Source organism: Populus euphratica, unplaced genomic scaffold (genome assembly GCF_000495115.2).
Source record: "Populus euphratica unplaced genomic scaffold, PopEup_1.0 scaffold25.1, whole genome shotgun sequence".
Taxonomy (NCBI): domain Eukaryota; kingdom Viridiplantae; phylum Streptophyta; class Magnoliopsida; order Malpighiales; family Salicaceae; genus Populus; species Populus euphratica.
In genome coordinates, this window is record NW_011499851.1 from 1,430,011 (window position 1) to 1,444,817 (window position 14,807).

General features: G+C 29.6%; 1 protein-coding gene, 1 long non-coding RNA gene and 1 pseudogene across 3 annotated transcripts; 1 reads left to right on the forward strand and 2 right to left on the reverse strand.

The window, feature by feature from the left end:
- Positions 1-1,728: 1,728 nt before the first annotated feature.
- Positions 1,729-1,998, forward strand: LOC105121479 (uncharacterized). The gene is made up of 3 exons (XR_841555.1): positions 1,729-1,744; positions 1,835-1,910; positions 1,989-1,998. It is a non-coding gene; the product is annotated as an uncharacterized LOC105121479 (long non-coding RNA).
- A 5,302-nt stretch (positions 1,999-7,300) lies between these two features.
- LOC105121480 (scopoletin glucosyltransferase-like) lies at positions 7,301-9,578 on the reverse strand. Of its 2 annotated transcripts, none has more exons than XM_011020134.1 (3): positions 7,730-9,578; positions 7,426-7,480; positions 7,301-7,393 (listed from the first exon to the last, which is right to left on the reverse strand). In XM_011020134.1, exon 1 carries the CDS (start codon positions 9,318-9,320, stop codon positions 7,782-7,784), a length of 1,539 nt encoding a protein of 512 aa, XP_011018436.1. In that variant the 5' UTR covers positions 9,321-9,578; the 3' UTR covers positions 7,301-7,393; positions 7,426-7,480; positions 7,730-7,781. The 2 variants fall into 2 exon arrangements, with proteins under 2 accessions (XP_011018436.1, XP_011018435.1); XM_011020133.1 differs by having other exon boundaries at positions 7,426-7,557; positions 7,684-9,578.
- An 858-nt stretch (positions 9,579-10,436) lies between these two features.
- On the reverse strand, positions 10,437-11,988 carry LOC105121481 (UDP-glycosyltransferase 73C3-like; annotated as a pseudogene).
- Between the last annotated feature and the right edge of the window lie 2,819 nt (positions 11,989-14,807).

Sequence of the window (14,807 nt, forward strand, 5' to 3'; positions counted from 1 at the left end):
TTGATGAGTTGCCTTTTAATTTTATAGAAGGTAAGGGATTTAGGTTATTTTGTAGAAACTTGCAGCCTAGATTTAACATTCCTTCTCATTTCACTGTTATGAAAGATTATTTGAAACTTTATGTTGAAAAGAAGGAAAGATTGAATAGAGCTCTTAAGGATCAACGATTATACTTAACAATATATATGTGGACATCAATCCAAAACATTAACTAAATGTCCTTAACGACTCATTTTAACTAAATGTCCTTAACGACTCATTAGATTTATAATGAGTGGAATTTGCATAAAAGAATTTTGAATTTTTGTAAAGTTTCCAATCATATGGGTGAGACAATTAGTCAAGTTATTGAAAATTATTTGTTAGATTGGGGGATTGATAAACTTTTAACTATTACAGTAGACAATACAAATTCTAATAGTGTTATTATTTCATATTTAAAGAATATGATGAAAGATTGGCCAATTAATATATTGTTAAATGAACATTTGCATGCTAGATGTTGTGCACACATTGTAAACCTCATTGTGTGCGATGGTTTGAAAGAGATTAATGTTTTGATTGTTAAGATTCGAAATGCAATTAGGTTTATAAGATGTTCACCTTCTAGGCTACTTGCATTTAAGAATTATGCAGAAAAGTTGCATATAGATTGTAAAAAATTATTGTGTTTGGATATTGTAACTTGATAGAATTCAACTTATCTTATGTTAAAAGCTGTTGAAAAGGTCTTTATGAGGTTAGGTCAAAATGAACTTAGGTATATGAGTTACTTTTTGGATTGAAAAGGTCTTTATGAGGTTAGGTCAAAGTGAACTTAGGTATATGAGTTACTTTTTGGATGTTGATTTAAAGGGGAATTAAAAAAACATAGGTTCAACTAGTTTGGAAGATTGAAAAAATGTTAGAATTTTGCTGAAGTTTTTAAAGATCTTTTACATGTTACATTGAAATTTTTTGGCTTATTGCATGTCACATCAAATTCTTACTTTAAAGAATTAATTTATATGCATACAACCTTGTTGCTATTATGTAAAAGTAGAGATAATATTCTGAGTGGAATGATGATGAACATGATAGGTAAATTTGAGAAGAATTAGGGTTGTGAAGCAAATCAAGATTTTTTATTGTATGTAGCTAAGTTTTGGATCCACATCTTAAGTTGAAATATGTGAAATTTTACTTTGATGAGTTGTATGATTATAACAAAGCACAATTGTTAACAAAAAAAAAGAAGATAATTTGATGAGCTTGTATGAGTTTTTATATAAGTCTTATTTGAAAGCTGATGAAGTGGTGAATGATAATAGGCATAAACAAGATGTTAATGATGCTATTGATGATGTAGAGATGGATGTTAACACTTTAGCTCAATTCAAAAGGCACTTATAAAAGGAAGATAATGTGGAAAATAGAAATAAGGTTGAGAGGTATTTGGTTGATGGTTGTAAGGATCCTAATAATGATAAATTAGATATTTTAGGTTGGTGGAAGATTAATGCTTCAAAATATAAGATACTTTTAAAAGTTTCACAACGTGTTCTAACTATTTCTATATTTACTGTGGCTTCTAAATCAACCTTTAACATAGGCGGTCATATACTTGATCAATTTTAAAGTTCTCTATCTTTAGCAATAATTTAAGCACTTATTTATTGTCATCATTGGTTGCATTATGGTATGATTCCAACTGATAATACAATCTTGATGAATGATTTTGAAACTTATGAAAACCTTGAATCAGGTAATGTTTTTTAAAAACTTACATATTTTATTTTATTATTTATTAATTAACACATTTTTATTCTGACATGTTTAATTTTTTATTTTATAGAATTTGGTGGAAAGTTACATATAGCAATGGATGATAATTAGTTCACAAATTATGATGCATTCATTGAAAATGAATGGTAAAAATACTATTTTTTTTAATTTATATATCTTTTAATTTAAATTATTATATTATAATTCTAGATTATAAATTTCAGGAATCAAAGTACAATGTTCTTGAAGTGCTTTTTTATTGAGAAGATATACAAGTAAAGATTTTTTTTTTTGGCTTTGAGTGTTTTATGATAATATTATTTGTTGTTTTTTCTTTAAGCCCTTTAAAGGCAATAATTTGTAATTTGGACTTTAACTTATTGGTGTGTGTTTGTGAATGTGTGTTATTTAAACTTTTTGAAAGCATAAAAATATTAGGAAGGTAAAAAATATATTGAACACAAGATTGACATTGATAATTTCATATAAATGAATATTCAATGGAAAAAATACTTAATAAACATAACATTGACAATAACAATTTAATACAAATTAATATTTCATGGTAAAGAAATTAAACATGCTTTGAAATCTTTAAAGAAAATTAGACAATATCAACATTAATTGCAAGCCAATCAGAAATCCATTAAAAGCCCATCACAAAGCCCATTACAAAGCCAAAAAATAACATATAGGTTTTTTTGGTTTTGTCCAGCAAAAACCAAATCAAAACAGAACCAAAACCAGTCAGTTTGGGCTAGTTTAGGTTCAGTTTCGATTTCGGGTTTTTTTTGCTTTGATTGTTTTTTATGGGTAAAAACCGAACCAAACTGAAAATGATTACCCTTATGTTGAACAATAAAATTATCTTATTATCCTTGAAATCATTTTAAAAAAATTTGGGTTAAAAAGGGCCTTTTTGTATTCTTATCACGGTTTTTATGTTATAATTTGGTGGAATAAGGGGCATGTTTATATTTTAATAAATATAAAACATTAAAAAAAAAGATTGTCAACACGTGCATTACATGTGTTAGTCGCTTTGCGTGTATCTTAGTCTAACATCAATAAAAGACCTTTATCAGTGGGTCCTCCATCCTAGGATGACATGTGTGATGCCTGTATGACCTCTAATTTGGCGTTTACTTTTTTTTTTTTTGTCATATTGTTTTCTCTCTTCTCTTTGAATTTCATAAATGCTCCCCCAAATTTTTCAAGGTAACCCTTCAATTTTTTTCTCTTGATTTTGATTTATATTCTTTTGATGGCTATTTATTTTATTTGAAATAATCTATATAATCAGAATTTTTTTTCAATTTCATCCTCCTTCAAATTTTTAATCTATTAGATATAATCTTTATTTTTTTTACTTTGCTAAAGTTTTTAGATTGAAGTTTTTTTTTTAATTTCATCTTTAAATATTAAATTGGTTGTGGATTAATTTTTTTTGATTCTAAAGTGTAGGATTTCATAGACTGTAAGTTTTGGAGTTTAACTCTGGTTTAAAAAATTTACCAAGTTTGCTTGATGTTTTTCCTTTTTGTCAAAGCTCATGTTTTTTTATTGCTGATTGAGCCCTATCTTTTTTATTTGCTTTATATAGGATTTTCACTAATTTTAAAAATAAAATGGGTTATCTTGAGTCTTTTTATTTGTCATTTTATGTTAGATTTAACTTTTATAAAATAAATTCTTTAAATTAAATTAATTGATTGAATATAGATATGAAATGTTCACTTCATGATATTTTGTTTGGTTTGCTTTCTGTTTCGTTGCTTTTATGGCGTGTACAAACTCTTTTAATGTCATTTATGCAACCTTTTGCAGCGGTAAGACCATCTTAATGAGTTTTTTTGGATGGTGGGGTGATATCTAAGATGGAGCAACGATGAGTCTACGACAAGCTTCCTTTCTTTTCTTCTCTTTTATAACTTTGGCGAGTTCAATGCGAAGCAACATTGAGTTTTTGACGAGTTTTCTTTCTTTTCCTTTCTACTAATAACTATTTTTTTATAGTTAATTATTGTTAAATTTGTTTTTGATTAGTGTACTATTGTTATTATTTTTTTATATTATCAAATTAAATCAAGCTTATTAGATTATGTTAAGTTAATAATTTAAATTTTGAATTTCACATAGTTTTTTAAAAACATTATCGTCACCTAAATTTACTATTTTAAAATTTAAAAAATTTATCTAGCCTGCAGCATAGCATCCATCAATCTATTATTTGCTATTGGTTCGTGTTAGTCCATGTCAATAGATTTTAAGTTTGATTCGGTTCGCACCGAGGGGCTTGGCCTAGCGGTGGCGGTTCGGTTCTTATTTTCGCTGCCGAGTACTCTCTGCTTCATTGTATTTTCATGTTGCGAAGCTGTGATTATATTTAGTAATGGAATCAATGTCATTATTAAAAGTCACAAATGCCCTTGTTTGTATCAATTTGCCAGGGAAGCCTTTGTTCAAACTTCATCATGCATTTGTAAAATGTTGATTCAACCCCGAATTGGATTGCTAAATTTTTATATTATAAAATCTGTATAAAAGCATAAGAATATTTTTATTTCTTAAATGATTTTAAAATATCCTATAAAATTAATTTTTTTCCTTAAAAATTATAAAAAATGTAAGAGAATTTTCTATTTTTTATTCCATAAACATTTTCGAAGATTTCCTTGGGAAAATTATTATTTCTTAAACTTATTTGAATAATTGCCAATCATCTTACAATTTGAAGAAATTTAATCCAATTTTGTTGAATATATTAAATTTTGCAAACGTAGATTAAGATTTATAAGCGTTTATTCGTTAAATTGATACAAACGAAGCAGCAATTTTGAGAGCTGTTCCCCAGTATGAAGGTCAACTTTATCTATAAGCAACTTGGTGGGGTCTTAATTTGTGTTGCCCTTCGTGTTTGAGTTCCATTGGGACTTTCAAGTCATGTGTAATTTTTTGTTTTGAAAAAGTGATATAAAAAAATCATGTTATATACTAATAGTTATTTTTTAAAATATTTTTTATATAAAAACATATTAAAATAATATTTTTTTAAATTTATTTTTCACATCATTACATCCAAACAATTTGAAAATATTAAAAAAATTAATTTGAAGCAAATATTTTTTTTCAAAAATATTTGAAACAAACCAAATAAAACTAAATGTTATGGGGAAATTTAAATGAAATTAAATATTTATTAATGAAATTGAAAAAACATCAATGAATAAAATGATTAAAAAAATAATAATTAAGAGAATTAGCATCAAACTTGACTTAAAATTCCAATGAAAAAAAATGATCAAGGATGAAATTGAAAAAAAAAACAAATAAATCAAGAAAATAATTAAAAAAATAACAATTAAAAAAAAGATGATTAAATTTAATAAAAAAACTAACAAAATCAAATAATCAGAGATAAAATCAAAAATAAAATTCAATTAGAAACAATCAATATAAATAAAAAAATTATAATTAAAAAAAAAGATCGAATCAAAATAAAAAAAAATTAAAGACTGATATAATTTTTTATATGATCAATACGCAATATAAGAATGAGAAATAAGGAAAAGAATAGGAAAAAGAAAAAAAATCAATTAGCACTAAAGCAAACCACATTACTATACCAAGGGAGAAAAAGAGAATCTAGATGTATAAAATATCGGTTCTTATTTTTGCTGCCGAGTACTCTCTGCTTCATTGTATTTTCATGTTGCGAAGCTGTAATTATATTTAGTAATGGAATCAATGTCATTATTAAAAGTCACAAATGCCCTTGTTTGTATCAATTTGCCAGGGAAGCCTTTGTTCAAACTTCATCATGCATTTGTAAAATGTTGATTCAACCCCGAATTGGATTGCTAAATTTTTATATTATAAAATCTGTATAAAAGCATAAGAATATTTTTATTTCTTAAATGATTTTAAAATATCCTATAAAATTAATTTTTTTCCTTAAAAATTATAAAAAATGTAAGAGAATTTTCTATTTTTTATTCCATAAACATTTTCGAAGATTTCCTTGGGAAAATTATTATTTCTTAAACTTATTTGAATAATTGCCAATCATCTTACAATTTGAAGAAATTTAATCCAATTTTGTTGAATATATTAAATTTTGCAAACGTAGATTAAGATTTATAAGCGTTTATTCGTTAAATTGATACAAACGAAGCAGCAATTTTGAGAGCTGTTCCCCAGTATGAAGGTCAACTTTATCTAAAGCAGTAATTTTGAGAGCTATTCCCCAATATGAAGGTCAACTTTATCTATAAGCAATTTGGTGGGGTCTTAATTTGTGTTGCCTTTCGTGTTTGAGTTCCATTGGCACTTTCAAGTCATGTGTAATTTTTTGTTTTGAAAAAGTGATATAAAAAAATCATGTTATATATTCATAGTTATTTTTTAAAATATTTTTTATATAAAAACATATTAAAATAATATTTTTTTAAATTTATTTTTCACATCATTACATCCAAACAATTTGAAAATATTAAAAAAATTAATTTGAAGCAAATATTTTTTTTCAAAAATATTTGAAACAAACCAAATAAAACTAAATGTTATGGGGAAATTTAAATGAAATTAAATATTTATTAATGAAATTGAAAAAACATCAATGAATAAAATGATTAAAAAAATAATAATTAAGAGAATTAGCATCAAACTTGACTTAAAATTCCAATGAAAAAAAATGATCAAGGATGAAATTGAAAAAAAAAACAAATAAATCAAGAAAATAATTAAAAAAATAACAATTAAAAAAAAGATGATTAAATTTAATAAAAAAACTAACAAAATCAAATAATCAGAGATAAAATCAAAAATAAAATTCAATTAGAAACAATCAATATAAATAAAAAAATTATAATTAAAAAAAAAGATCGAATCAAAATAAAAAAAAATTAAAGACTGATATAATTTTTTATATGATCAATACGCAATATAAGAATGAGAAATAAGGAAAAGAATAGGAAAAAGAAAAAAAATCAATTAGCACTAAAGCAAACCACATTACTATACCAAGGGAGAAAAAGAGAATCTAGATGTATAAAATAATATGATAGAAATTTGATTTCAACCATTGCTAGCTACACGCGCCGTCAAAAAAGGTGAAATGACTGACAATAATTTTTTTGTGTGTATAAAATAAAAAATACCTCTATAACTAAATAATAATAATAAAAATAAATATTCTTATATAATTACAACCAAGTTATTATAAAAAGTCTAGAAAACTTCAATAGCAAGAGTAACGAAGCAATTCAACTATTCCTAAGATTATAAAAAAGAAATACTCATAGGAATAAATAACAATAATAAAAAAACATTAAAAAATAAAAATCTACCCCTTGAAATCAAGTCTAATAAATTTGCATAGTAAAAATATTTCTGTAATTTAATTATTTATGATGAAATTAAAATTATTATACACCACAATATAATAATGACACTATTATTTTAAAAAAAGAAGAAGATAGTATTGCCCCAAATAAATGAAGAACAATAAATTAGGGGCATTCAAAAACATTCTCCCTTCAAGTAAAGCTTTAAAAATTAAAAAATAAAAAGTATATATAGATAATATTACTGTATTCCTAGACAAATTTCACAATAGATTGGAATACAATTTAAAAGTGAAAAACAAAAGCGGTCTAGCATTTTAGTAACGTTGGATCATCCGTGCACCTGCAGCTCTGCTTATACCATCACATTCCTTTACGTGCTTAAAGCTCAAAGATTGCACTGTCCAAATTCCTCATTCAGATTTGGACAATTGTCGATGGAAAAGTACTGGAAAAATAAATAAATTTAATAATGGAAGTAAAAAGGCTATAAAACAGAATGGAGATTCAATATGAAGGCATTCAACTGAAAGAAGGAAAAAACTATAAGCATATTTCTGCACAGCGGAAGTACCGATCAACAATTCTTGAACTCTTTTCTATGTAGCAGACACGCATGCCAGCCATGTTCTGTACAGCACATGGCGGATAAGGTTATTAACCATAGCCAGATCAAGTTGCTGAGCTCAAACGACTGCCCCTTTGGTTTATGAAATCTCTGAAGGCATCTAGAGAATCCACTGAGCTCGCTGGAAACCCATGCTTGAATTTAGCACTAAGCAAAGCTGCTCTCTTCTTGACATCTTCGTCTGTCATTAGACACTCTATTCCCTTGATTATATCATCTTTCTCGATCGATTGTGAGAAATCATCAGAAATCATGCACCCAACCTTGAGATGCTTCACTATCAGTTTGGCATTATAGTCCTGGTCACCTCTGATAGGCCATGCTAAAATTGGGATACCAAGTCCAATAGCTTCCATGGTAGAATTCCATCCACAATGCGATAAAAATCCACCGACTGATGGATGGCTTAGTATCAACAGCTGTGGTGCCCATCCACGTATTATCATGCCTCTTTGACCTACTCTTTTGTCTAGATCACGAGGAAAATAATCTTCTTCAGTATCAGCACTAGGTAATCCTGGTGGTGGACCTGGTCTCCCCGAACCAGGTTGGATCACCCAAATAAATGGCCGGTTTAATGCTTCCAGTGCGTTTGCCAAATGCCGATTCTCCTCCATTTCAAGACCCACTTCACTTCCGAATGACACATATACTGCCGAACCAGGTGGTTTTGAATCCAACCATGCTATCACTTCCTCTTCGGTGACATTACACCGCCGGCTGGTTCGAATTTCGTGGTCATGAAGAAGTGAACCAGACGATTTCCAATATAGCTCGGGTAATAATGGACCAATATCCCAAACTGGTTTCTTAACTTGATCAACTAGATATTGAATAAATGGGTGCTCAAGATCATCACATGTATTGATCATATATGCAATCGAGCCCTTCACTTCCTCCAACCATGGTGGTGGTGCACCGGGTTTGGGTGGACCCATCATTTTAGAAGGGCCCACATCACCTGGTGGTCTAGGAAAACCACCCATTGGACCGGGTGGTCCGCCCAAGCCAGGTGGACCTCCTCTACCACCCGGAGGCCCGTGGGGCCTCCTCTTAAGGTCGGAGTGTGTAAGAGCCATTTCCTCCGGTAAACCATGAAGTAAACGGATCTCTCCAGGCTTCAAGTCATCCAGGTGGGCCTTCCACATGGCATACTCCATGGCTGCCGAGCACGCACCAGATGTAAAGAACCCAATGGTTGGAACCTCAAACTTTGCAAAAACTTCAGCAGTCCAGCTCATCATAACATCAACAATAACACAAGCGGGTTGTCTTGACACCGGGTTCAGTGATCGGGTTGAAATGAGGTTTTCAAGGCTTTGTGCCATCTGGTTGTGATGCTTGTGGGGAGGGAGAAGCGGGTCGGGTCCTGGATGCTGCTGCAAAGGTGGTGGAGAAGAGAGTAATTCAGCTACTTCAAGTAATGGATATTGGTGAATAGAGGAGGGGACAGCGGAGGAGAAGTTAGAGGGAATGATAAGGGTGGTTCTGAAGTTTCTTGATGCCACGTGTTTGCAAAGTTCCATACTTGGTAGGAGATGGCCCTGCCCAAAAAATGGAACAACCCATATCTCTTGAGTCATGACTGATAATCCTGGTTTCTTTTGTTTACCTGAAAATCTAACTCCTTCGCAGCTAGCTTTTTATAGAGGAAGAAGGAGAAGAAGACTTAATCAGAAAGAAATGGACTAACAAAGGATTGTTTTGACTGTTAGTTAAAACATGGTAGTTGGGAACGAGGCTGACTGTCTACCTGAGGTTTCTCAGAAGCCAACCGTGTCGGTGTTTTGGTTGAAAAATTTCAGACAAGGTAGTTTTAATTTTCTAAGGTGTAATCGTACGATCGTGGCTAGCTAGATCAATTCACGAGCAAGGAAGGGTGGATCAGACAAGATCAACTTTCGGACAATAGTTTTCACTTGCGCGAGTATATCTAGATATTAAAATGTTATTTTATTATTTTTCTTGTAAAAATATTATTTTTAAAAGATATTAAAATATTATTTAGTGTAATATATATATATATATATTTAATATTTTTAGAGTTATATTTTTTTTGTTTTATATAAAATTATCTTAATGTTATAATGAGTTTGACAATTTTATTCATATTAATTTAAATTATTTTTTTATTTTATTCTTTAATACCATGTTAATTAAAAATCAAACCATATTATATTATTACTACAATAATTATGTATCAAATATATTAAAATATAATTAGTTTTTATAAATAATTTTTATTATTAAATTGTATATAAAAAGATAAAAAACTATATTTATAAATTATTAAAAATATTATATTAACAATTAGCTATTATTTGGCTACTAGGAGAAATGCTGATAAACTGGGAAGTTAACAAATTAATGATAATTTTATATAATAATAATTTATTTATTTATTTTCGAAATATTTTTTGAAAAATATTGAATAATTGAATATCAGTGGATATTTAAAAAATAAAACATAATATTAGCAATATTTGCTGAACATTCTTATGTCTTCAAAAGCAATGCCACCCTTATTATCAAGTTACAACAAGAGGAGTGGGGGGGTAAATAATCGTTAATAAATTGGAAGAACAAGTTACGAGGAATCCAAATACAAAATATAACAAGCTTATTTACGGCTAAAGTTCACCTATCAATTATTTATAGCGTTCAGTATTACGAAATTTATTTTAACATCAAAATAACAACAAGCTTTGCTATAAAAAATATATTCGAATTTTTTTTAAAACATGCAAAATCAAACAGGCTTTAATTTCTGGTTAACCAAGTCACCGAAGGAATCGAACGCTGCCTCGGGGTTGCATTCTCAAATATTGACTTCATTCCTGCCATCCGATCACGCATCTCTTCATCACCCATAAGTCTCTCCAATCCCTTGACTATATCATCCCTTTTGACCATTTCTGACAAATCATCAGCCACTCTATACCCCCATCTTCAGATAATTAACTACCAGCTTGGCATTGTAGTATTGGTCGCCTCTAATGGGCCATGCCAAAAGAGGGAACCCCCGTCCGATCGCTTCCATCGTGGAATTCCATCCACAGTGTGATAAAAACCCACCCGTTGATTCATGACTCAGTATCATCAATTGTGGTGCCCACCCATATATTATCAAACCTCTATTTCCAACTCTTTTCTGCAAACCCGGATCGGGACGATGGTCCTTGTCGTGTTGAACAACCCAAATAAACGGTCGGCTCCAATCTTCTAAAGCATCTGCCAGTTGCTTAAATTCATCAACTGACCCACGTGGCTTTGTATCCAGCCATTGGATCACTTCTTGTTCCCTCAAATTTGACCCACCCTCTTGCTCTCTAATCACAGGATCGCTGATCATACTATGACGATTGCCAATACTTCTCGGGTAACAGTGGGCCCACACCCCATGTCCGCATCCCCATTTGACTCTCCATGTATTTAATAAATGGACCATCAAGATCATCGCACGTGTTAAACATCAAACCCACCGACCCTTCAACTTCTGAGACCCATGGAGGTTTGTCACCCGGCTCTGGGGGGCCGCCTCCACCAGGTATCCGGCCCAGCCCGCCTGTGGGCCCAAGTGCTTTTCTTTTGAGATCCCAATAAGTGATGGCCATTTCTTCCGGTAGCCCGGGAACTAGACGGGTCTCACCAGCCTGGACCTTCCACGCACCCCACTCCATGGCAGCAGCACTCGCGCCAAAAGTAAACAACCCAATTACCGGAACACTGAATTTCCGGAAAACTTGTCCCGTCCAGCCCAACTGGAAATCAATGATGGCACAGATTGGCAGGGGCAAATCAGGAACCCCGCACCTGTTGGAGAGGTGGGCACGGAGGTCCTCGGCAGCTTGTGGCTTAAGAGGTCGGATCCAGGTAATGGTCGAGATGAGGGTGCGATTTGGGCGATGGTGGCCAGTGGGTTTTGACCGAAAGAGGGAGGAATGGCAGAGGAGAGGGTAGAAGAGAGAACGAGGGTAGTGTGGTAATTGCGTTTATTGAGGAGGTTGCAGAGGTGCATAGATATCACGTCCCATTCCCATGTTTTATTTAGTGAAAGCTGTCTGGTTTTGTTTTGTTGGGAATCTAGATACCTAATGCATGCTATCGGAGAGGAGAGGAGAGGAGAATAGAAGCCAGAGCTAATGAATGGTGACGGGACTGGAGGAATTATTGAGATGTAGACTGTGACTGCAAAGTTCGAAGCCCTCAGTTTGCAACTTGTACTTGCCTGCCTAGCTAGCTAACATGAGTGGATTTGATTTTACTATATTTAAACAAATACAAAAACATATATTTATTTATTATTTGAATTTGGTTTTTTAATGTTAATGACATGTGTGAATTTATCTTTAGGTGTTTATTTTGAAATATCCTTTTATGATGCAGCAAGCAAATTTGGGTTGGATCTATACCAAGCCATATAAGCCCATCAAGTATGAGTGATGTACTTTAAATTCGTTTTGAAAATGATCAAGAATGGGCCAAACCCAATTAATTTTATTTTTTACCATCCGCTCATTCTAATTCCCATATTTGGATTAGGCTTTATTATCGGAATTAAATTCCAAATCATTTCCTTAGATCCTAATAACATGTTATTAGTACGAAGGAATTTATCTTAGATTAAATATTTTAGGATATTTTCATACCTTTTTTAGCATAATTAACATTTTATCTGAATTTCTTAAATACTAGATAAGATTTTTAGTTATTATAAAATCAAATAATAACTTTTTTTAATCTATTCTATTAATCATAATTAGTTTATTGAGATGGAATAAATATTTTTTTTATAATTAAAATCATCAAAATTCTTATAAATACTTGTTTTGATTGTTATTGAATTAAATTAAAATAGATTTTAAAAATGACTTTGCAATAACGTACGTGTATGTATAAAATAAATAATCAAGGTGTGTGCATATGTGTGTTTGCATATTACTCTTTTATTTTATATTAAATGATAAATATTGCTTGACCAAAAATTGCTTTGAAGTAACATACATGTATGAATAAAATAAATAATCAAGGTGTGCGCAAATGTGTGTTTGCATATTACTCTTTTGTTTTATATTAAATGATAAATATTGCTTGACTAATAATACTCAAATGAATAACTAAAATCCAATGAATAGAATATGAATATTTATGTTTTTCTATCCAACTAATAAGGGTAAAAATATACTAGAAACCCGATTCGTATATACTCATTGTCATTTCTAATTAGTTTACTTAAGCAATCAGCACATGCTTGTGCAATGTAAGAATTTGTTGCTAACTTAGGTTATTTGCTATTGAAAGTGTGTGTGTATTCTTTTATATTATATTAAATGATTAAAAATAGTTGAGTAATGGATACTTGAATAGATATCTAAAACCTAAAGAATACAATATAAATATCTAAATTTTTTATCTAATTGATAAATATAGGGTATGGATTTACTAGAGAACTGACGCATAAGTATTGATTGTCATTCCTAATTACCAAACTTAAGTAATTTTTAGTTGATCTAAATTATAATTTCATTCATATATAAATATCTTAAAATAAATTCTCAAACTAAACAAGATAAATTGGAAATAATCTAAACATAACACTAGCGATTAATAAAAGAAAATAAAATAAAAATACTTATCTATTTCAGCACGAGCACATGGCTAGTAACCTTACAATTGAACAATGTATGTATGAAAGTAAATAACAATAGCAATACTTAATTGGATGGTAAGCGATGTGTTAAAAGGGACAAAGTGAAGATTTTGCAAATCCATGGTGATCAAAACCTGCCTTTTGCAAATTATTATTAACCCAAACTTAATCGACTCATACCCTGATCGAGATGATAGGTAATTACTTATCTAATAAATAATAAATATAATATAAATATTGTTAAATTCAATATGAATTCCAAAACAAACTCCTGTTATGATACACGCACCCTAAATATATATTACTTTTTTATTTCTGTTATGATACACAAACCCTAAATATATATTACTTTTTAAATGATAAATAATACTCGAGTAATTGATGCTCATATAGATTCAAGAAATTCAATGAATAAGATATAAATATCTAAGTTTCTTATCTAGTTAATAATAAATATTGTATGAGTATAGCAAAAACCTAACAAGCAAATACTCATTTGTCATCTCTAATTATTATACTTAAGATATATATATATATATATATATATATATATATATCACCATATGTTTCTGTGAGAATTTATTGCTAACTGAGTTTATTCACCATTGAGATTATTTTAAGTTGATCTAAATTATAATTTTGTTTATATATAAATATTTTAAAATTCTCAAACTAAACAAAATAGATGGAAAATAATTTAACACAACACTAGCTAAGAATACACAAAAAATAAATAAATAAAAACATATTCAGCACAGCTCATTAAAAACAATGATAATTAAAATCCGATAAGTACTAGAAAATCGCATTTGGTCCCATAAAAGAATGATAAAGAATATTTTTTTATTTAAGCTCTTTAATTTGTTTTTAATCCTCTCATTTTTATCCCTCACTTCCTTGTATTTTTTTTTTTTTGCACCAACATATAGATATATGTGAAGATATACACACAAATCCCCTGCAACATAATCAAATTAATTATTTAAACATGAGCATGAAAAAACTAACTAGAATATGCTTGGAAATTTTACTGGGTAGTATTTATTATTGTAGTAATGGTTGTTTTTTAAAGTTTTTTATTTAAAAATATATTAAAATAATATTTTTAATTTTTAATTTTTTTTATATGAATAAATTAAAATAATTTTAAAATAAAAAAATAATTAAAAAACTTAATTTTTTTTTTAAATACACGGTATAGCCACGTAAATAAAACACACCATCAATGTCCAAAAACTAGAATGAGGATAGGATACCTTGGTATTAAAAAAACAGAAAAAAAAAGAAAAAGAAAAAGAAAAGGTGATCGTGTCACCTTCAACAAACAGAAATCAAATGTTGTTGCTTCATTAGTGAGATTTCTTCTCAAACAGTATCTTTAACTTAAAATTGGGAACACAAGTAGCAAGTCGCCTTCTAG